The sequence below is a fragment of the Polyodon spathula genome, chromosome 5, assembly GCF_017654505.1.
Source record: "Polyodon spathula isolate WHYD16114869_AA chromosome 5, ASM1765450v1, whole genome shotgun sequence".
NCBI classification, from domain to species: Eukaryota; Metazoa; Chordata; class Actinopteri; order Acipenseriformes; family Polyodontidae; genus Polyodon; species Polyodon spathula.
The window spans coordinates 14,233,293-14,257,935 of NC_054538.1; the positions used below are offsets into that span (position 1 = coordinate 14,233,293).

Genomic DNA, 24,643 nt, shown 5'->3' on the forward strand with positions numbered 1-24,643 from the left:
TCAATGTCACATGAAGCAATCTCAAAACAGAACACAACTGGCAGCACCTTACAAGAGGAGTCAAGGTTTCTGTCAAAGGGTCATTAGTCGTAGGAGGCACTTGCACGCTGCAGTATGTGAAGCACATGTCAGATATTCTGTGCTCATTAAATTAATACATTTGTATTAGTAGACTCAATTATACTAAGAACATGTTTTATTTGTTCATATGTAATATTTATGATTTGTAGTACTGTTTCATTTATAATATTCTTTGTGTAATAAAATACAGGCTATATTGAAGTGGTCTGTTACTTTTACTGGTCAGTAGCATTCTCTTATCACACTTCATCTGCATATACCCTTGTCAAGTTAAAACAATTAAAATAAAATAACCTTAGACCAGTTCTTTAAAAAGAGAAAAAAAAGTATACCTTAAAGATTCAATACAGTAGTGTCCATTAGAATTGACATTCTACTATATATTCATTTCAGTATGATTCCTTTGAAAAGCATTATATCAATGTTTATTTTAATATAATGCTTTCACACTCGGGTGAAAGTTCCTGGTCCATAGCACTGACTTTCCATCAATAACCAAACTACATTGCTGGATTGAGTTGAATATGTTCCTGAAGAGTAAACAGTTTAAGTATTGATCAACTGAAATAATCTTTTGAGAAGAGTAGCAAAATATATCTACCAGCTAAAAATAAAATTTATAGGAACTCCTCATGTCCAATACATTTATACAACAAGTTCACAAACATGTCCATTTGTTTATTTGCATCACCATAAGGTCTTTGTGAACATTACGTTTCAACATACCGAGACTAATGTATTAAAATATTCCCTAATGTGTGGCCTATACTGTAGAGCATGCCTAATGTTGTGATATATATGGCATGTTTATTTTTGAAAACAATACTGTAAGATAGTGTTAAGTCACACATTAACTTTTAAAGTATTCCTCCAAAGAAAAAGAAGTGACAACATTTGATTTAGAAGTTAGACAACTGCAAGCTCTGGTATCGCTCAGTGTGCAAAACAGAAATCAGGTGTTTTTGGTATACTTAAACTACATTTTTTTCAATACAGGCTTTCAGTAAACAACCTTCTTTAAAAACAAATACTTAACATGAAACATGAGCCACACATTGATCAGGATATAGATAACAAAATGAGATTATTCTACATCCTGTGTAATCTGAGAGTGATACATACAAATCAAAAGGAATTGCAAGTTAATCATTTTTATTTTCAGAATCTTTTGCATTTTGATAAAAGCTACAATTCCAGAAACAAATAGGACCACTGAACACCTAAGGGTAGCTACCAGAGGAGACCACAGAACAGCTTGGGCTGAAAGAGAAAGAAATGGCAATTAGTTGCAAAGTTAAGTCAATCATAGTAATACTCTGAATTGGGAGAAGAAAAAAAAAACAACTCGGGTGAAAGACTGTCTTGTATCAGTAGAGTTCTCACAACTAAAAGATTAAGTATTTTACATTTATATGTGCACAATATGCATTTTTAAATGAATAACATTTCAAACTAGTTATTGTCTACAACAACATCCCACTTTGAAAGACTATCCCAGTCAGCAGAATAGATTGCTAAGCAGTTCTCCATGAACAATTTAGCCTGTGGATCCCTGCAGAATGCAAGGGTGTTCTTAAGTACTTCATAACAGGGTAAACCTGAGTTCCATAGAAGTCATTGTAAGACAAATTTGCAGAGAGAAGGGAAGCTTATTAGCGGACGCACACAACTAACACACGTATCACTTCAAAGTAATAAGAATCATTCCCACGTGCAGAATTATTCTGGTAGAAGAACTGTGCTACCTTGGTGTCACTGACCACATAGTGACAGGTAATACTTAACTTAGAGACAATTGTGTTAATTTAATTTTCAATCATAGTCAACTTCCGATATAATACTTACCAGTAACATGGACCAAATGTTGTAGAGAGCATTCCTTCTCATAAATCAGGAGATTGTTGTGAAACTGTAGGAGAAAAGGTCAAAACAACTGAAATATATATCCGCAGCATATTCTGTTAAATTGTCACAGCACCTGAAGATGCCCAAACAGAACAACCAGTTAAGCATCTTTATAGTAAACAAATGTTCAAATTTTCAGGCAAAACAGCCTAACCAATCTGAACTACAGTACATACCTGTATACATGGTAGAGATTCCAATTCTTTAGGGCAAGTTCTTGGGTATAATAAAGTAATTCTCCAACACTTGGACGATTAATATATACACAAGTTCATGGAGAAAAGGTTTCAATATCCTTCAAAGCCAAGCCTGCTTCTGAAGATTTGATCACCTGCAGAAACAATACATCAAGTCAGTATGGTGTTTAACATAAACAGCTAAATGACACATTAAGTTACATCACTTCATATGTGGCATCAATTGCATTGTATGGCAGTCATCCAGAAATTGGTTGAGTTAGCATGATACTTGTACAGGGCAAGCAAACTTCCACTAAGTTCTCTTGAGTCCAAATAAGGAATCCAGTTGCAAACCGTGTTTCCATATTTTACCAGGATATAGAATCCAGAACCATCACAATAGCCAGCAACTGTAGGTAGAACTGTAAGCAGAAGAACATCAGTCAAGGGATGGATTAGAGACAGCACCATTGACATGTACTGAACAATCTGGCAGTGAAAATGTTTACTGAACACCAGTAATGGATCCTGATTGAAGGGATCCATTCATGATCTGGCCAGGAAAAGGCTTGTTACTGAACAGTGGTCTTAAACTTAACTGAAGTCACAGAAAAAAAAATGCAAAAAAAAAACAAAACAAAAAACCCCCAAAAAACAATACATTTCACAACAATTTGATCCAATTTGTCAACAGTCATCTCTTTTTTATTTTGTGCATGAAGCACTATTTGCCAGATTGCACTGTCAGCAGCAGCTACCTGGGAGGGAGGGAAGACAGGAGGTAATGCAATTAGTCCAGTGTCAGGAGTGTATTGAATTTAAGGCAGTGGCGGAGGAAGAGAAAGATGGGCCCCGACCTTTATGTAACACTTTCATAAACATAAAACATCATAAGTCATGTGTTCAATATTTAATTCTCAGAATGTTAGCATGTATGAAACGGTATACGACTATATGTAATACTCTTTTCTACTCACCTACTTGAACTGCATTTTGCATGCATCTTTAGTTCCAATACTACTCTTTTTAATCACAAACTAACAAGTTTAATCACCAGTCCCTCCAGGATTACATAAATTTATATACAATCATCCCTCCTACCCAATCAAAAATAGACATGGTCATTTGTGTTCATTTATTTTGGTACCCAGCAGCACCCATTAACGGAGTTCGCGTCAACTACAGGATGAAATCACACACAGAATATAACTGCTGTAGAATAAATATGGTGTATTTATTACAGTTGTCATCAATGTCTGCCCAGGGACTGTCAACGGAAATTAGTCCACTGGCTAAATTGAAAATGCCATGCATCTTTTGTCATGTAAGTGACAATTATGTTAAAATTGTATGTATCCCTGATAAATAAGCAATAAAAACAAACATTGTGTTTCTATTCTTACAGAGAGAAACATGGGTACCCTTGATATGTACAGAAATAGACAACTGTTTAACACCAACTTACGTAAATCACAAACATGCTTGCTTCTGTAGACTACAAAAGCATAGTATTTTAATAAAATCTGTGTAGTGTTATTTGCAGATGTGCAGTAAAAAAAAAAAAAAAAAAGTGGTACTCAGTTCACTGCACTTGCCTAAACAAGCTAAGAAAGCAAGGAAGTGTCCATTGAATTCTATGTTTTACATCTTTAATTGAATTTATCATATTTTCCAGTTTTTTACATCATTTATAATGTAATTTATTATATCTTTTCCACCATTAAGAAAATAGTATTCAAATATTTATCATATATGTATTACATTGGGTCTTGTACATTTGTTTTAGTTCTGCAACTTTGCTGTGGACTTCATTTTGTCTTGTTGAATTTTTTTTTTTTTTTTTTTTTTTTTTAGAGCAATTGATGGTGTTTCCAGTTTAAGTTTGCAAAAAAAAAAACAAAAAAAAAAAACATTTTTGCACATGTACTAAAATCTGACAGCACACCACTTTCAATGTGACAACAGCATCACTTTCTGACACTACATGGGTCAAGTTTTGGTAGGTGTACCACATTCTGACGATGTAGACACAAACTTTAGTAAATTGTTTTTTTTGAGCAAAAACGTTATTAAAAAAAAATAATAAAATAAAAATCCCTTGCCTGGGGTTTCATTATAACTACTAGTTGCCCAGTATAGCTAATGCATGTACATTTCTATTCCAGACTCCTAAATGAAGTTATGGAGTGCAGCATAACCTGGGTGTATAAGAAGGTTGCCTGTTAGAGCATGTCTGTCGCACTATTATAGAACCGCTTAGCTTGCAACCTGCAATATGTGATTTTGCCTGAATTAATTAACACTGCAATTATATTTAAATACCTTTGTTTTAATACAATTAACACCTTTATCTTTGATCAGCTAATTCAACAAATCACAGCAGATTATATTGTCTGCCCAGTTTTTAGCAAAATGCAGTATTTAACTTAACCTGCAACAATTAATACCCACCACAATACCCATGTTATATGGAATACATTTCAGGATGTATGAATAGGGCAAGGTATCTACTTATGTTCTCAACTTCCGTCACATAACCAGAATTGTAAACAATGAATTAAAAGTAGCCATAAATTGATGCTTCAGCTAGTCTTTGTTCATTGCTGCCACCTACTGGTGTACCAATGTTATTTTTATAATCCAAAATAAAGGAATGTTCTGGTATACTGCACATGAAATTAGCATCCTCAAGTCACACCTAGAGAGTGCAGGTCTTGGAAAAAATTGCTCCTGTACATTATACCATTTTAGGTTTGCTTCTGGAACAGCAAAATTCTCTGGTCGGGATCAGGCATTAATACCCCCAGTCTCATTGAATACCTGGTCCTTCTGACAAGTGTCTGAAAAAGGTACTGAAAGTTTGACGCAAAGATCATTTTATGCACATGACGCTTTAACATCAGGGAAACACACTGAGGGTTTCACGCTTGATGAGCCAAAGATCTATATACTGTTTAATGATAGCCCTTAACCAAAGTGGCAGTTTGAGATTTAACACTTTATTGAAAGCAGACAGTAGAAAATGAAATTCATCCAAAAGTAGGTTTTTTTTGCATTCCATGTCACCAATTTAAGTACACTTTTTACATGGTATTTACATAAAAGCATTCTGTTTGACAGCAATATACTGATATGCAGAGCAAGTGGTTACCAAGCGCCAGACTTCAAAAACCAATCACATGCAGATTTACAGACTGACAGTGTTGAGCATTTAACAGTTTAAACCCCTCAAATTACTAAAAAATTGCACCATTGTCTTGATCAGTGATAGACATTCTAGCCAAAATATTGGTTGTGGCTGGGCTTAAATCTAACTTTTGCAAAACCACAATGTAAATTTAGTTGATTTGAGAACATTGTCAAGAATTGATGAAATGTTTGCCATGCTTGAAACATATGGGCATGAGATTAGAGTTGCTTCTGTCAATAAGACTGCCAATATATTTTCTAGAGGACATCACTAATTCATTGTTACAGCCTGTAATGTGTAAAATAAAATGAAGACAAAAGTTCTGTATTTCTCCATTTAATGTCAGGAGAATTAACACTTTAATATGCCCAATGAACAAAGTTAACTTGGCATTCTCCTAAATTCTCCAAATTGCTGTTAGTCCAGAACCCAGATGCATGACTTGCTGGGAATATACAACACACCCTTGAAGTGAAGCATACCAGCACACATGAGATCTGAATAGCTACTGTATGCCATAATAAGAGCAATGGCACAAGCAAGGTGTGTGCGTCAGACAAAGACCAGATTAAATGCTTCAAATGCAAGACCATTGTTAAACACATCTGGCTACTACAAAATATTGTTCAGGAGATACAAATCACCAGGCTTCAGATATTAAATGGTCCATGGGCTCTCTATAGAAGCATTAGGATTATACATTTCAGACATCCAGATATCCTTAAGAAAATATGGACAAAAACCAAGTTCAGTACAGGTTTATTTTGAACATAAATCTTTCTGCATTTTCTTAAAAGCTACAATTCCAGAGACAAACAGAATCACTGACAACACGCCACCAACTGCAACCAAAGACCAATATCCTGCAGAATAGGGGAAAAAAAAAAAAAAAAAAAAAAAAAAAAAAAAAAAAAAAAAATCAGCAGTTAATATGTACTTTGATTTGTTTAAATATTGATACAATATAACCAAAACAGTAAAGTCCATAGGAAATAATCTTGAGCAAAGGTCAGGATCCACTAATACTAGCATTACTTACGATTTCTTTGCCTGACGCAACGGGCATTAACACCTCGCAACAGAACTGGTCCAGATGAAACAAATGTCTTTGCTTTCTCTGCAACTTGCCTCTCGGTACTGCGACCTAGAACAGCAATTTAGGGTTCCAGTCAGGATCAAATTGCCCCAGACTACCATTACACACCAAATAGGGGTAATTAACGCAATTCATGCAAGTGGGTCTAACAGTACCCTTTGATACCAAATGCCAAGACCCACATTGTAAAATGGAAAGCAGTGTACCAAAAGTGGTACAAGGAAGTGGAATAAGGCAGGCCTTTCTTGGAAATATGGTTTTGAAATGAGCAACAAGTGTTTAGTGTACCTACCACTAACCGGGCTATAAACTAATGCATTACACACAAAAACAAAAAAAGTCTAAGTTTCACATCAATAGCTCACTGGGATCAATGTAAATAACAAATGGTGAGCAAATAGGTTTGTTGATTGAGTAGTGTTGTTCCTTGGGATAATACTGAGCTCAGCATTTGCTTCAAATGAACGCAAAAAAAGCAGTTATTCCCCACTTTTAGTAATGGGGAAGAAAAAAAAAACCTGGTTGCTATCAGCATGATAGAATGCAGCCTGTTAGAAGTTCCTTGGAGAATGAAATGTTCTGCTTAAATAAAAAAATAAATCCACAGACGAAATCCAGAGAAGCCAGCTCTTTGAGGGACAGGCCACATCCTGGAAGTCCGAGGGTCACTACACCAGTCCAGGACCATCACACCCATGCATAATCATCCATGTATCGGCACAGAGCACAGCTCGCCGTCTGCAAAAACTATTCGCATGCTCAGGGGCCATTCAGGGGTAACGTTGAAAGCAGAGAGACAAAAATCACCATCTGTGGGCCAGAAAACACCCAAAAAGGTGGTGGCAGAGTTAACAGATGAATGTCGTTTTGCCATTGACTAAACAACCATGCTTGGAGAAGTCATGGTGAGTGTGATGCCAGCTGTTGCGTTGTTCACGCCAACTGGTAGAAGTGCGATGTGTTTTTAAAAGGAGATTTCTCCACAACGCCTTTGGTGTGGACTGAGGGCACTCATACTGCTCAGTATGACATTGACAAATTCCTTGGGGCAACAGCTTTTCCATTCCTGCAAGCCAATCTGAAAGAATCGATTTCCCTAGCATGACAATAAAAGATGACACAATCTAAGACTATTTCCACTTTTACAGTGCATAGTGAAAATATTAAAACAATTAAACATAGGAATATTTTGCTGTCAGATTGTGTCCAATGAGACATCCACACTGTGCCAAAATTTAAAAAAAAAAAAAAAAAAGTCAGATTAGTATTTCCCCTAAACCACCCCCCCAAAACCAGGATGTTATAGATGTGCAGTAATATGATAGGCTAATAATGTTGCACCCTAGAATGGGCAATACATTTGCTAAAGTGTAGGATTACTTGTACATCAACAAGCAGACAACTAAAATAGCATTAAGTAGGACAAGTGCAATTAGAGGCAAGGACAAAACATCTTGCGTGTCAGGACATTTCAAAACACACCCAGCTGGATAAACCATTGCCGAGGGGTCTATGTTTTGGATAGATCGGCTGGACACCATCTCCTTTAGGTCTCAATGCTGAGATCGACTGTTTTTGAAATTAAAAACATGTATTGTCAAGGGGGAAAAGGTTTACCTTGACAATACATAATGTCAGATTGTTCCAATTATAAATTGTATAATTGGTTTACATAGATTGTTTTAAAGTAGAGATTTAAAAATCATCATGCAGAGGACCAATTTTGTTAATAGGTTTTAAATTAATTGCAGTGCAGACAAATAATGGTCCACGCACCAAACAAGACTTTACTGTGCCAGGTCATTACAGGAAATGAAAGGACTTCAAAACAAAATGTGAAGGTCTTACCGTGACTAGCTTATTCTCCTGACCACAGTCCAATAAAACATTGGTGGAACCAATCCGTGTCATCCACAGAGGACAGCTGTGACCAGCCAACCTTCGCCAGCTGGCTGCAGCTGCACAGGAAGAGTTGACATACACCACAGCAGTCTATCCAAAGGCTGATCAGGTCTATGCATCACTGCCAGGATTGTGGTAACCCTCAGTTGCATGCATTATGAAAATAATGGTAATAGTTCTTAGAATTACACACAACAGAAACTGAAATATTTTGGGAAGTTATAAGTGGGTACATTACCTGGATGTCACATTGTTTTGAGGAACCAAATAAATGTATTGATTTTATATAATATCTACGACACACCAACAGTATTCTGTACACTTTTGCAATAGGCTACTGCATGTGAAAGTCTATAAAACAGTTCTGCAAGCGACAGACGTACACTTTGGCTCAGCTTTCATTGTCTCTTGAAGTCCTTTGCAGCCTGGATTTTTGCATCTTCCTCTAGCTCCAAAACAAACAGACCAGTCTCTGGTGCAGTCCTGACAAATTGATGTACAGGGTAACTGTTCTGCGGGGCCTCCTTACTTTTTGGCATTAGTGTCCTCTACACTTCTGCATGCTGCTCTTTTCAGCCCAGACAGACTGCTACCTCACACTAACTGCAGGAGACAGCTGTTCCTTCTTGGGGATTCTGCATTTCTCCCTGTGGTAGAGAAGCAATGCCTCTACTACAGTCCGGTCCAGCATGTGAAAGATTAGCTAAAGATACCATTTCCTGGATCTGATTTTCATCCTGTACAAAGGCATAGGTGAATCAAGGAGGTCTACCACACCCATTATTTGTTATAAACCAGGATAAGATTAGGCCATGTCACCTGAACACTTTCTTCCTATCCCATCTATCAACAGTAAAAATTGGTTTGGCAGCAGCAAAGAGAGAAGAGTGACCGCATGATTGTCATACCATTTTACTGCAATGGCCAGTTGCTTCTTTCTCTTGAAACGTTCCCCTCCCTTCATCTCGCTGTCCGACACAAATGGGCATTCACATAAGCGATGGACTGAACAGTCCCCATACTGCACTGTTCTCAAAGTGACACTTGCAAATCTACACTACAAAACTAGTGGTCATAGTATGTTGTGGGAAAGGTTCTGTGGTACAATTGACAAGTTTGAGGACTGTTTCCAACTGGTAGCATTGGACCACTGTAAATCTCAAAGTTGTAAACCACACTTTGCATAAAATCATCTGCTAAATGATGCAATACATATAAAAAGTATTGGTTTAGGAGTATCAACCCCCTAAAATATTGCTATATTCCAATAGTAAATCCAATATCTCCATGTACAATGCTACATTCTGAATATACCAATTAGTTAATTTTATATTAGTAAAAAAATTCATGGAATACCAAGTTTCAGTTCTGAACATTTACATATAAATTTGGGATTTAATAAAGCAGTATCAAATACTCCATTCAAATAGGGCCTTCATACATGCAAGCTCACTCACATTGTGGCAGTAGAATTAACAAGTAGTCCTGTGACTAAGTGGGACTCTACCATTAGTAGATTTAGATTGTTAGAGCATGCAACTACAAAACAAACATTTGTATGTGTACTAAGCAAGACAGATTTATTACCTGCAAGTTACAATGTGCAATAAAAGGTTAATTCTCAGGGAGGTCGTGCCCAATACTTTAATGGCTTTCATTGACAGTCATTTCATACTGAAGACTGATTTTAATCTATTTGTTCATTTTGCAATTTGATCCATTTAAATACCCGACTTTAAATACCCACTATCAGACCAAAAGTTGTATTTATTATATATATATATATTATATATATATATATATAATGATATAGATATATATATATATAATAATATATATATAATATATATTTATACACACACCTTGAGTCTTTCAGCCCTTCTAAAAATTGACCATGGTAATTTCACCTGTGCTTTTCGCAATGCAGTACATTTTTGTATTGCTCCAATTTACTAAATTAAGTTGTATGATAATTTTATTCATTCAGTTTAAACCTGAACTTCTGTAAGAGAAACTCAAGGATACAACACAAGTAACCATGATACCTTTGCAGCGTTTGAAGCAGGCTAGAAAATTAATGTACACAAGCAGAATTAGTGTGTAGATTGTCCAGTAAACATACACCATATGCACCGTGTAGATCAGGGGGATTCCACTTATGACATCTTGGTCCTACTGATGTTAACAGCATTACTGTGGAACTCTTATTTAAACTTTAAAAAATAAAAAAAAAAAGTGAGGTTCAATTATATTTACACTACACAGAAAATGATAGAGATTACACACACGCAATGGTTCCCATGATCAGTCTAACTTGGTCCACTTGATCAGCTAAACTAAATCAATAGGATTGATTAATCAGTACCCTGTAATTGGGAAGTTAAATTTCATTGGGATTCTCTTATCCCACCGAGTCTGCTTCAAATAGACAAGCCACTGGTACGCTGCAACTGACTCTAAAGGTGTATCCATCTGGGTTTAACTTCCAGGAAGAAAAAGTCTAAATTGCAAATTACAAGGACTTTGATTAGTTAAAAGCTGCCTTACCAATCCTTCGTTTGGTAGAAACACATTCTTTATTGCAGAGGCTGTCCGATATCTGGTTTGCATCACACATCACAACACCACAGTGGAAGTAAATCTGTTTAAAAATAAGACATTAATGCACTGGTACAAGTACAAAAGAATCGAGCAGGCATTTGAGCATTTCTTACTGAAGCTTTTTATGCCCTTACCTCCCCTTTTAGGGCTTCCTGGTCTTCCGCGAAGGAAAACATCTTCACTTCAAATCTTTTGAAATGAGAAGGAAACTTTACTCTCCCATTGGAAGAGACTGGATGAAAGACAGTCTTGTAAGTGTCAGCAGTGTACTCACAACTGGAAGAGAAGTCAGTGTTAAGGCAGAAACAATGGACACAAATTAAATAGAATAGGATACTGCAATCCCACTTGAGATCCTACCTCTCTACAACAACATCCCACTGTGGGAGGCTGTCTCGGTCAGCTGAATAGGTTGCCCAACAGTTTTCAAGAACCAAGTCAACTTGTGGATCTTGGCTGTACAGGAGTTCTACCTCAAAATACAAGGGTGTTCTCAAGTACTTCACTAGAGGATAATCTTGAGACTCATAGAAGACACTGTAGGATGAATCTGGAAGAGATGGCAGAATCAATACATGGAGAAAACTAGAGCGTGCACCTTTAAAACAAACAAAAGTCCAAGTCATACCCAAGGCAAGACGCATTATGACCTCAAGGTTGCCAAAGCCAGGCTGGATGTCATGCTGAATATTATCCTGGTCCATGAATTGAATGACTTGGGTGTCATTTATCTGAAAGTGACACGCAATTGCAAGCCTGGAATGGAGGAGAGGGCGTTTAAAAGTTGAATCAATTTTATTTAAATTAACACATCTGAATTAATACTTACTGGTAACTATTACCAGGAATAGAGAACAGCACTTCATTTTCATAAATCATGAAATTGTTATCAAACTGGGGGAAGGGGAAAAAAAAAAAAAAAAAGTCAGGATTGAAAGTTACAGGAATTGTACAAAGGTTTAAATACACCCCCCCACCCCTACCCGTCTAGTTGTTCCACAAGAGTTGACATTGAAGTAGAAGACTGCATTGAAAGCATCAGAATAAAGAGGTCTGCATCTTGGATCCCTTAGAGTTAGTAGATTTGGAAGCAAGCTAGGGACAGATTCCACTTTCACAGCAAGTGCTGCCATAGTTCCATTGGAGAAGCATTCTGAAAAATAAATAACTGAATTCAGGACAACTATGCACACAGTTAATAGCACTGGCATCGTTTCAGACAACCATGGAGGAGTCCTATCTTACACATTCAAAATAATTACCAATCATCTTTATAGGGAAGCTGCAGGACAGAGAGAAGGTAGTCACCACAACCATGGTCTCAATATCCTTCAAAGTCAAGTCAAGCCTGCTTCTGATATCTGAAGAATGGATTACCTGTAGGTACAACGCATCCTGTAAGTATGGTGCTGGACCTGAAGTAGTCACATTTAAAAAAAAAAAATGCATTTCTTACTTCATATGTTACATCAAGCGAATTGTATGGCACAGTAATCCAGAAGTTAGTAGCGTTGTCACTATAGTTGTACTGGGCAAGCAGATCACCAGAAAGTTCCATTGACCCCACAAAAGGAATCCAGTTGCGACCCAGGTTGCCATATGTTACCTGGATATAGAACTGGGCAATGTCACAATAGCCAGTTACTGTAGGTGGAACTGCAACAGAAGAGAAAGTCAATAAAGAGAAGTTGATTTGATAGAGATGTGTGCTTAAATGTCACTTACTAATATTTTTAACTGTGGCAACAACTTCTGCTGGATGGGTAAAGTGGATATCCTCTGGCACAACATTCAGCACATAGGTGATGGATAGAGTGAATACTCTGGTGTCTGGAGAGGTTGGCTGCAACATACAGAAAGGAATAAGTTTGTACTAAAGTAATAAAAAGGCAAGGAGAACATGGATACAGCCAAAGTCACTAAAAACATTCTATATGCAACTGTTAGACTAGTTCTATCTAGAAGCAAGTCCAATTAAGCAGACAATTCCAGCTTACAGAAGATCATAAATTCACCTCTGGATGTACATTGGGGTCCTCAAATGGCACCTGGAGACTGTAGGTCTTTGATCCATTGGGAAAGTCGTGTTCCTGGACATTATACCCTTTCAGGTTTGCGTCTGGCAGAGTTAGAGTCTCTTGTCCAACTATAATTTGTACAAGCTCCACATCGGGCAGGAATGTCCCCAGGGTCACATTGAAAAGGTGGTCCTTTGGAACAGTGTCTGGGGAAAATGATCACATTTTGCGTGAAGCTAACCTGGAACACAGGTTCTGCACCTGCACAGTTTAAATACTTACTGTTTGTGACACGAGGTGGCCGAGGCATGAAAGGAGTTGTTACTGGGTGAAGTATTGTGTACTTAGTTTCATCATACACCTCATCTTGCCAGATATGCTCAAGCATTGGTTCAATACAAAATGTAATTCCATATGTTTTGTTCAACACATGGCTCTTTTAAAAAAAAAAAAAAAAAAAAAAAAAAAAAAAAAAGTTAGTTATTCAAATTTAAAATTGGATGGGGGAGGAGATTTATTTTAATAAAAATAAAACAAACCTTGTAATAACCACCATCTGCTCCCACAGGAATTTGAACTGTGATGAGATTGGGACCAACATCCAGTTTATATTCTCTTTCCTCAACTGTTTCAGGGTTAAGCTTTTGACCATCAATTCCCATTTGAACATTCAGGTCCTTAATGGGTGTTGCAGAAACAAGCGGTGTAAGGACTCGTGGAACTTTCCACGTAATCATATCTTCCGTGAACGAGGTATCATCTGGAGGATGCAAATACCATTTACAGGTATGTATTTAATAGCTGTAGCAGGATTTATGCAAATAATGAATACACTTTTACTCACGAATAGGGCATGCAATTGCAGTATCCACCATCATGAGCATCCATCTCTTCTTATAGAAGGTAGTTGACCTTATGACCGCTACTGGCACAGACTGGATCTGTTGGAGAGTAGGGGGTTGGGGGGGGGGAATTTACATCCCATTCTGTTAAAGCAGGCATGTGACCAAACTTGTAATAGTTTGGCCAAACCTATAATGCATGGATAAACAGCCACTTATGATTACACTCACCTCCTGAAGTTGCATTTCAGTTGCATTGTATGCAGCTCTAAGCAATATTCGGGTAGGTGTAGTGCTTATTCCATAGCCATTTGATATGGCCTGAGCAACAGTCATAGATTTCTTTTCTGAGCGATGGAACACTACCTGCCAGACTGAGTTCTCAGCAGCAGCTGCCTGGAGGGGGTGAAATAGTTATTTGTCCGCAACTAACAATTAACAATTTTTAAAATCATGGTTCGATTTGTTTTACCTCAATTTGTATGTTGGACCAATCCTCAGGTTGATCTTGAGCAAAGCTAGATTCAATTAGTGGCACTCCTCTCCTAACAGATACCTAAAAAGACAAAGTATATTTGAGTCACAACATTTGTAGTGCTGCGACTTTCAAATCTATTAATACTTGGAAGCATAACACATTACCACTACCGATTATATCGGGCAGCGTGTCCAGGGCTTAAATGGAGATTGCGTCACAATATATTATTTTTACATGTATGTGCATCACACACTGCCCGATTGTTCGTCCCTTCCAGCAATTTCAACGCAATTCTGGTGTTTGAATGTTGTGGGGCATATTCCCTGAATGACAATACCTGAACGTGTATGGATATAAATGGACATTAATGAAACCGCTTGTCTTAGGAAAAACAGCAAACTTGTGTCTTAAGGGCCCTTGGTTCCTGGCAGGAATACTCAACATGACCAGGGCTAGGGGGAAATCTGGACTGGGTGAGGCTGAAAGACAGTAAAACCGTAAACACGTGGTTTGGTGCAAGGAAGACGAAATAGATGTCAACAAGCTGTTGGATGGAAGGATGCAGACAAAATGCAAAGTATTTATCAATTAAAGACAAGATGCACAAATGATCAAGAAAGTGGCTACTCGAGTGAAAAAGACTAAATATCCAAGCAAAACTGAACATTTTGCACTCCACATTGAATGCTAAACAAGGAAAGCTTCACAGTTCAATAGTAAAGAGAAACTTCATGTTAACCATGCTGACAAATTATTCCTTACAAAAAAGGAAAATGCAAGAGAAAAATGTATTCCATTTGTTTGTATACAAAGTCCATGCAGACCTCTCTGAAAGCAAGACAGCCCCATAAACACTGTACTTCAACTATCACGAAATATTTACAGAATAGACTTACAGCCATGGATTAATTTGTTAATAGCCTTTTAATTAAACACCAATCCACGTTTATTTACAACGAGGCATCACCCAGATGCTTATGGTGAAAACATGCACTATGCTTTCCCTGCATGTACACAAAAAGCCTTTTGGTATAATTATACTGGTATAAATGTATTTGAAGTTACACTAGTGGGCTTACCACTGCATTAAAAGCGATCTCTAAAACCGCTGAATGATGCTCGTCTGAGGCTCAGGGTCTCTCCATCTTACACTACACTTCTTTTGCCCCCCACCCCCATACTCCATGAATTGGAGGGGAATGGCATATGTATATTATCCAATTAAGTCACCTTACACTTAATTTCTTTAATTTGGTGGTTCTCATTTCTACAATCCAATTCGCCAATGTAGCGATTACAACATGTACTAAAAGTCAAATGGTAACGTGTACTATATGTTTTGACCTGGATGGACTTCATTACTACCTCGCCTCTACACTACAGGCAAACACGCATTTGCTCTTGGGTGTTCAAAAAACTTGCTATTGGGATAAGAAAGTGAATTATTGCAAGACACCCTTTCATTCAGTTTAAAGTTTCAGCTGAAACTGTATGAGCAGCATCAGCCATTTTAAAAACAATGAACACACGATTCAGCATTGTATTCAACCAATATAAAACTGGGTATTCCAATAATGAACAACTTGCATTAGACATTTGCAAAGATACATTTTATAATCATGCAACAGAGAAACATGGCAAGAAGAATTCTGAGAATCAAAACCTTTTTGTTCCAATTTCAAGAGTCATCTAAACAGCACTGATAAATCAGTTACCTGTTCCAAGCAGTTTTATAGTCAAATTAAGACTCTCACTTCATATTGGCAAAGCATCACTGCATCAACAAGATTTTGTAGTTGGCCATGTAAAAGTTGTTAGGATCTTGGGTTCTTACCTCCATGTAGTTTCGTTCACATAGAATTTCCCTCGTTGCCCATGGGAAATAAGGGCACGTCATTGTCTGCACGTATGATGAAGCTGAAGACATATCGCTATTTGGAGACACGCCAATTCTTACCGTAAGTGTATACGTTTCATCATTCTTTAAAACAAGAAAAAGGGCTAGTTTAGTTATGTGCCAGCATATGTATACAGTAGTAGAATTCTAAACGTTAGAAGTAATACATACCGTGTTTTGAGCATAGCAGCTTAGGACAGAAGCAAGGAATTTAGCATTTCCCCAGAAATCCACGGTTAAACTAAATCCACACTGTGCTGCCAGTTTTGGAGAGAGGGTAACAGACTGTCCCCGTTTGTCTATAGAAAGACAAATTGTGCAAATCATTCAAGTCTACTTAAGTTAGCTTTTAAAATAGACGCTGTGTACGGGCCAACAGGAAGAGTAACTTAAATGGTACATCGTTACACTATTGGCAAATGTGTATTTTTCAAGGTGATTTTCGGCACATGCGATTTCATATGCTACCTTATAACTTGTGGAAAAAACGTCAGTTTTCCTCCTCAAAATAAACGCCCATACTCTAAATGAAGCCTATAGACACTCACTTATGGGGTCAATCCGGAAATATTTTCCAACAAGAAACGATCTATCGAGCAGTATCATCATAACACTCTCTTGACATTCTGTGGTCACGAACCCTGCAAGAAACAGCAATGTTCTTATTAAAAAAAAAAAAAAAAACCACACACACCACAACAAGTTGGCTACAAACCAAAAACAGTTACCTGGTATAATCACGGACCTACCTTTAGGTGGTACCTGCGCCCAAACTTTGGTTGCCAATACTAACAGCAATGCTATCCTGCAGACAAATAAACAAAAGTGAGCCTCATATAAATAAAAGCTCTAAATAAAAGTCCAGTTATAAACAAAGAGTAAACGACTTGCCCATCTCTTAAACAACGCGCCATATCCAACGTTTAATCGAAAAGGCAGCCAGATCGATGCAGCAGTCCCAACGAAGCCAGCAACTCGCAAAGAAAAACTACCTAAACGATCAGCAGCTGAGCTTGGTGTTTATCCTCATCGAAGTCTGTCTTTTTTTTTTCTTTTTTTTTTCTTCCTTTTTTGGTTTATAAAGTCAATCACTGATAGGCGAGACACGGTAGCCAGTGATAATTGGCGAATACACAGCTGCTGCAGTGCAAGTTCAAATACAATTGGAGATCCACTTGGTTTGAGAAAACGCGCCACAAAGGCGATATACCATTTACATTTTTACGAGGAAACTAGTTAAATCAAAGGTTAGCGACATCGAATTTATTGACTTAAATGTTGTTAATATTAAGTTCAACCAGTGTCTCTTTTACAGCATTTAAACCATAGAGTACAACATTTAGGCTAACATACGCCGGTGGCTATGTAGTCTAAAGCGTATGGTCATAGTGGGCTGATAACATGTAAAACAAAAACAATAAATACAAAATATAATTAATATTTATTTTGCTATTGACATTTCTAAGTAATTAAGATAAGAACAACAACACTCGTGTTAATACTACTACGACCACTATTTTTTTTTTAAGTCATTGTGTTTTGTATCTTGCTCTTAAATGTAATTCATGATTTTTTATATAACTGTTTGTTCAGGTAAGAAATAAATAATAATAAATAATACTACTACTCGCCGCCTGGCCCGCCGTGGAATAAAGCGAATCTCCGGCCTGATCTAGGAGGAGATTCGCAGGGTGTTGACGGTGTTCCTGGGGAACGTGATCGGGGATGGAGTCACCTGAATACGCCAAGAGAAAGCCTGTCACCGCCATGGATGTGGTGATGCTCTGAAACGCCAGGGTCTCACTGTACGGATTTGGAGGTCGAAGAAAAAGAACGATTCCCTGACCTTTGAACAAACACAAACTACTACGATTATTATTATTATTATTATTATTATTATTATTATTATTATTATTAGGTCACACATTATCAATTATAACTACTGAGAACAATGTACTGTACAGTAGGTTTATCACAGCTGACAGCAATGCCTTAAAATCGCTCGTTCCCTTGTTCACAGTTCAAATACTCTAGAGGGAGCTACACCTATATGGTATAGTGCTTTCTCAGTAATGGACAGGTACATCCTTCAGAATGCTTATCAAATTGATTTTTTGTTCTTTCCAAGTTAATGGTTGTATGTGCCCGTGGTTTGTTTGAACAATTTTTTTTTTTTTTTTTAGCTTCGAAGTCTATCTGTCTTTTTACACAGAAAATGTGAACGGCAGTCAGCTTTAGTAGAACGCATCATCTTTCCAGCTTACAGAAAATGATTTATTATTATTATTATTATTATTATTATTATTATTATTATTATTATTATTTATTATTATTATTATATGAAGACATATAATGTATTTTCTTTAATTTAAACTTATTTTAAATGTACATGAATGCAAGACAACCTCTTTTTAAAATCTGAACTAATTAATTAAATTCTGTATATTTAACATAATGGAAATACAAGTATTGATTCATTTAATTAATCACGTAAATACGTTTCTATCCAATGAGGTCAGCAAGCCTAGTCGTAGTAACCAGAAAAAGAGGAGGGCAAGCAGTTAAACCAATTATCAACGTGCTGGAGCCAAGTGTTAGCATGCTGCCTCAAAGCAGCTGCACCGGCCGCTGTACAGTACAGCTGTTGCTGCAGCAGAACCTTGTAAATCAAAGACGTACTGAATCGATGTTACAGAAAACGACGATGGTGCACCAAGTGCAGTCGAAGTCATATGAGAAGTTCGCAAGGGTTGTCGGCATCCTTTTATTGTTTCTGGAAGCAAGAAAAAATGATGCAAGTATATTCTTATTTTACGTAGACTGTTTTGTTGCTGATGTTACTTTTGCTGCATCGATACTTTACACATTGTACTGGCTACATTTAAAAGTCGATATAACGTTTAATAAAGATTATGGTTTCTTTACTCTCTCATTTAGGGAGTTATAAAATTGTTTAAAGTAAATGAAACATTCAAAAATTAAAATAAAATTCAACTAGCCCCAAAACATTATTACAGGTTATGCGTTTTCTGTTTGCGTTGTTTATAAAGCAATATAATAATATACATTTACTTTACTTTTAGCATGTTCAGAGTACAAGTAGTCTATAAGAAAACCCGTCAAAAAATGTAAGAGTTGAATAAACACGTACACTTATAGTGTAGTGTTTCTGCACCAAATTCAGCCTTTTTACAATTCTAAAATCATGTTTTAATGTTAATAATGAAATTATTTGTTCCCGGTTACTGTCAAATCTGTTTGCATCATCCATATTCGATTTGTTTTCAGTCAAACCCTCTGATATAGTACAGTATTTAAGAGAGCGTTTTCAGAAAAACACTCCCTAATGTCAGAAACACACGATTTATAGTTCAGACATTGCTTTACCACGGTTAAGTAATAATCTTTACATTACAACGATCTATTATTTATCTGGATGTGGGAAACAGCAATAAGTATTGTATTTATGAAGTTTAAAAAATGTTTTTTTTTTTTTTTTTTTTTTTTTTTTGTTTTCTAATGTTACCATTTCTTGATTTATCACTCACAATACACGTCGTGTGCATGTTATGGTATGTACATTAGCCAAATAGTGTGCACGTAAATTAATGCGTTCCCTGTTCATAAATGGGACAGTAAATTTAGATTTATGGTGCACGTTAGGCTCACTACTTAATGTGCACGTTACAGCTACGTTTAGTGCCCTTTCATAAATGAGGCCCATAGTGAGTTGTTCTAGTCTTATCACCAATAAGAATTACCTGCAATAGCAGGGACATTAAAAAGTGTCCAAAACTCTTGTAAATCAAGTTAAATGGTTAATTTCATATAGTACTCTGTTTATTAATGTGCCTCATTTTCTGTTTGTTTTTCAAATGTCCATTTATTAGATTATGTTGTCTACTGCATAAAATATTGATTGATGAAGATATTTAACAATCTGTAGACTGATTCAGAAACATTGCTATAAAAACAATTTAAGAACATGTACTGTGTTGCACCAGTGTTATGCAAGACATTGCTGTAATTAATACTTTGCTCTAAATGTTAATACAAATCTTATAGGTGATGGAACCTTAATCTGATTCAAGCCTTGTAAGCTGACAAGTCTCTGCTTCAACATGGTTTATGGACAGATCCTGCATAGAAGTGGGACAGAGGAGGAACTTATTAACCTCAATGTTGGAGGATTCAAGAAGAAAGTAAAACAAAGCACTCTTCTGAGGTTTCCACAAACCAGACTGGGTAAATTGCTGAACTGTGAATCTGAAGAGGCTATTCTGAGGCTATGTGACGATTACAATGTTACAGACAAGGAATATTACTTTGATAGAAACCCTTGCATGTTCAGATATGTTTTGAACTTTTACTACACTGGCAAACTCCATCTAATGGAGGAACTGTGTGTTTTTTCATTCAGCCAAGAGATTGACTATTGGGGAATCACTGAGCTTTCCCTTGGTTCCTGTTGCAGCAGTATATACCAGGAGCTAAAAGAAGATGGGATAGACATTGACTGGGAACAAACAAGCGATGAGCAACAGACCTTTGATTCTTCTTTTGAGGAGCTGTCTGTCCTGGATACAGAACTAGAGAAATTTGAAGGCCTATGCTGTGCAGACATCAGAAGGGGTATATGGGTCAGACTTGAAAACCCTGGCTATTCTATATCTGCAAAACTTATTGCCATAGCCTCTCTGAGCGTGGTCCTGATATCTATTGTTGCCATGTGTATTCATAGCATGCCTGAATTCCAAAAGTTTGATGCCAGTGATAAAGAAATTGAAGACCCTGCCTTAGCAGTGTTGGAGATTGTGTGCATTATCTTTTTCTCCATAGAATTTATGGTGAGGCTTATTGTGGCCCCTTGTCGAAGGAAATTCTTTGGTAACCCCCTGAACACTATAGACTTTGTGTCAATTATTCCATTTTATGCCACCTTGGCCATTGACACTGTGGATGAAGAGAGTGAGAATTTGGAGAATGTGGGGAAGGTGGTCCAGATCTTGCGCCTCATGAGGATATTCCGCATTCTCAAGCTTGCTAGACATTCTGTAGGACTCCGCTCTCTCGGTGCTACTTTGCGACATAGTTATCATGAGGTAGGATTATTGATTTTATTTTTGTCCGTTGGGATATCCATCTTTTCAGTGCTTGTCTATGCTGTGGAGAAAGAGGAAGATGAGTCAGAACTAAAAACCATCCCTGTTGGTTGGTGGTGGGCAACTATCAGCATGACTACAGTGGGTTATGGCGACACATATCCAGTAACGTTACTTGGAAAGATCATTGGTAGTGTATGCATTATTTGCGGAATATTGGTAGTAGCCCTGCCTATCACGATTATTTTTAATAGGTTTTCGAAATACTATCAGAGGCAGAAGGAAATGGACGTGGACCAGTGTAATTCAGAAATTAAGGATCCAGATCCTGCTCTTCCATACTTTAATGTAATAGACCGATATGCCCGAAAGAGGAATTCATTTATTAATAGTATTTCTTCTGCAAGCAGTGTAGCCAGTGATAATGATGATACAGATGCATCTAGCATCCAAGTGGCTGATCATGTTTGTAATATCACTGCATTGGAAAATGGTATGGTGAAATAAGCTCATTCTATTTATTTTTCACTCTAGGAAGACCTTACTTAAAGCACTTTACAGTTCTCAGGGCTTTTTTATTGATTTATGTTGCCCAATATTACTTCCAGATATCATCAATAATAATTCACATGCATCTTAATTTTCTTTATTATGCATAATTTCCTGCACTTTTCAACATTAAAGGGACATTCATGTTTTATGTGAAAAAAATCATATTTTTTTTTGGAGACATGATTATTTGTACTGCCTGCTTCAAAGATATGTGGTTTATAAAATAAAAGCCAAAAACATACAGTGGCATGTAAGTACATTTGTCACTGTTCATCAGGGGAAAGATGAATGCATGCATGTTTTAACAGGAGGAGAAAGTATGGAAAATATTGATTGAATAAAGTTTGCTGTACTGTATCTTGAAATTAAGCTTCTTTATTTTTAAATGAATCAATACAAGGGGAACTGCATCTCACTAAAGCACAGTTAAATGTAGAATGATTGCTGTTTTTTAAGTCTCCTGTAATTCTGTCCTCACAGCTAGAATCCAGCTTGGCAAAAAGCAAATCAATTACTCACTGTCAAGCTATTAAAATGGAAGGGAAATAAACCACTTTTGATTAAGATTTGATCACTCACTCATAAACTTGTACAAAGGATGTGAGTACAGGAGTATAAGACAAAATTAATATTAATATACAGACCAGTGCATTTTCTGAACAATTTCGAAACAGCAGTCAGCATTTCATTATGAGTAAAAACCCTGACAGCTGACTGAGGTTCCAAAATAGTCTCAACCCACAGTGATACCATACCTTAATTTTTTAATTCTGCAGGACAGACCAAATAAACAGGAGGGGGGTGGGGGGCGGGGCACATCAAACATCACACAGGATTTGAATATTGGCTGCACTTTTGGTTTTATTCAAGAATAATAATGGATTATTCTAATGTGTTTTAGCTGGTAACCATAACATGTAATTAATTTTCTACTGCCACATAAATATTGCAGTTTGTCATGCTTCCCATGTAATATTTATATGATGTGTTTTACCATGGCTCAGAACATTAGGGATTTTGCCGTAGATCACTTAGTTAAAGAACATGTACTAGACCACACCTGAACATTACACTCACCTTGCTGGTTACTTCAATTAATGGGGTACTACAGTACTAACTGCTGCACAAGGCTTTAACATGCTTTGCTGTGCTTTTGTCATTGTATACTGTATTAATGAGCAATGATTGTAAAAGTAGTAGTGGTACATCTGAAGCCTGAATGCTTTCATTAATAATGCAATAGTAGCAGTCTGAATAAGCAAGTACAGAGATTGGTAAAATATCTTCTCTTGCCGTCTGATTTCAGAATGAGGCAGATGCCGATTCTATTTTGCACATAGATGTTATAGTGCAATTCCAATGTGTGAGATTCTGAAGTGTCATTACCATAAATCAATTTATTGCAGCTTTTGATTTTTTTTTCTAGCCAACATGAAAACATGATGCTAAGCTACGTATTGCTGATACTGCATTGGATGATGCAGCATAGTTTTGTATAAATTAAACCTAAAACATCTCTGTTGTTTCATTTGTTATCTCCCTGTTATTATTTTAATGAATCAACACATTGAAAATGTCTGCTGAATTGATACATGATGGAGAGCTCAGGCTACACTAGTCCATCCTGTGACAATTAGAAGTCAATCAGCAGATGTAGTATTTAACTAATTAAAATCTTAACAGACTACCAATAACAAGATTCATTTTAAAGGAACCATCCATCAAAGAGCACAACATTGTATTCTAGAAATGTAATGAGCTGAATCAGTAAACAAACAAAAGGAAACACTCCACCTATTTAATTCATGCAACATTGCTTTATGCACTGCAGAATCGTCACTGTTGTTTTGCTCTGATTGCACTCTTTGTGCAAGGTAACTGCACTCGGCTATTATCTGCCACTGATTTTTGAAGAAACACTTTAGTCAAATCTAATCAAATATTCAAGGGGCGCTAACCAAGTTTTTAAAATGAATGTATTGTTATCACTATGAATATTACCACTGGTCCCTCTTCTGTTGAGGCTGTTTTATAGAACTGATACATCTTATCTGCTGTTTCAGTCAAAAATCCAGTTCATCACTATGTTTTGCCTATAGCTAACAGTGAAATACTTGTGGATTCAGTGCCGATTCAGTAGTCTCAGCAAAGCCTCCATGAGGGTTCAAAGGCATCTAAACAGTAATCTATTTGAAAAACTCCTACTCTTGACTATTGTGTATAATAAACACTGTGACTTAACTGCAGGCTGTTGAATTGCCTCTACAGTGTGGTCAGCTTACATTGCATTTATAAAAATGAAATTAATGTATATATACTATAAAACATTAGGCTGCATTCAAGGGACAAATAAGTAGAAAGCACTGCATAGATACATTTATGAACCTGTGAGCAGTCTAATGCTAATGACTGCCTCATCAGTGTTGACTGCAATAAATGCACTGGACGGGTCTTTGGCTTTGTGTCTCAGATGCAACAGTTATTGGGAACTTGGCCAGAAGAACATTCAATGACAAATAGCACTGAACTCCACTGAAAATACATAATGCAGTATTGCAAACAAGTTCCCCAGATAAGTATAATACCTGTTTTAACCTTAACTACATCAGCAGTCTTTACAGTATTTGTGGGATTATGCTGAAATGTGGTTTTGAATGTATTCCTGTGTCAGAACCTTCTGCCTATGGGTTTCCATGCGAGTCAATTTACAAATGAAATGGTAAATCAGGTCTGTGGCCGCAAAAAACAGCCAAAGAGAGGGATAGGGTAACTCGTGTAAATGACAAAACACAGGAAAATC

The 24,643-nt window shown here is 36.8% G+C and overlaps 2 protein-coding genes across 2 annotated transcripts; one reads left to right on the forward strand and one right to left on the reverse strand.

The window, feature by feature from the left end:
- Positions 1 to 10,880: 10,880 nt before the first annotated feature.
- Positions 10,881 to 17,958, reverse strand: LOC121315370. Its single transcript, XM_041249394.1, has 19 exons — positions 17,821 to 17,958; positions 16,952 to 16,994; positions 16,361 to 16,488; positions 16,127 to 16,273; positions 14,287 to 14,370; positions 14,040 to 14,210; positions 13,817 to 13,907; positions 13,512 to 13,732; positions 13,255 to 13,408; positions 12,970 to 13,178; positions 12,680 to 12,797; positions 12,411 to 12,610; positions 12,217 to 12,331; positions 11,938 to 12,107; positions 11,784 to 11,848; positions 11,583 to 11,710; positions 11,315 to 11,504; positions 11,089 to 11,230; positions 10,881 to 10,994 (listed from the first exon to the last, which is right to left on the reverse strand). Exons 1-19 carry the CDS (start codon positions 17,956 to 17,958, stop codon positions 10,881 to 10,883), a joined length of 2,628 nt encoding a protein of 875 aa, XP_041105328.1.
- A 2,302-nt stretch (positions 17,959 to 20,260) lies between these two features.
- kcns3a (potassium voltage-gated channel, delayed-rectifier, subfamily S, member 3a) lies at positions 20,261 to 22,151 on the forward strand. The gene has a single exon (XM_041249291.1). The coding sequence runs from the start codon at positions 20,311 to 20,313 to the stop codon at positions 21,796 to 21,798; it is 1,488 nt and encodes a 495-aa protein (XP_041105225.1). The 5' UTR covers positions 20,261 to 20,310; the 3' UTR covers positions 21,799 to 22,151.
- Positions 22,152 to 24,643: the final 2,492 nt, after the last annotated feature.

Excerpts from the sequence above, each read along its gene's own strand:
- LOC121315370 (XM_041249394.1), bottom strand. The coding sequence starts at position 17,958 with ATGGCGGTGACAGGCTTTCTCTTGGCGTATTCAGGTGACTCCATCCCC. Across the intron at positions 16,274-16,360 it reads GCTGCTATGCTCAAAACACG|AATGATGAAACGTATACACT; the intron begins GTATGTATTACT and ends CTTGTTTTAAAG. Across the intron at positions 14,211-14,286 it reads GGTCCAACATACAAATTGAG|GCAGCTGCTGCTGAGAACTC; the intron begins GTAAAACAAATC and ends CACCCCCTCCAG.
- kcns3a (XM_041249291.1), top strand. The coding sequence starts at position 20,311 with ATGGTTTATGGACAGATCCTGCATAGAAGTGGGACAGAGGAGGAACTT.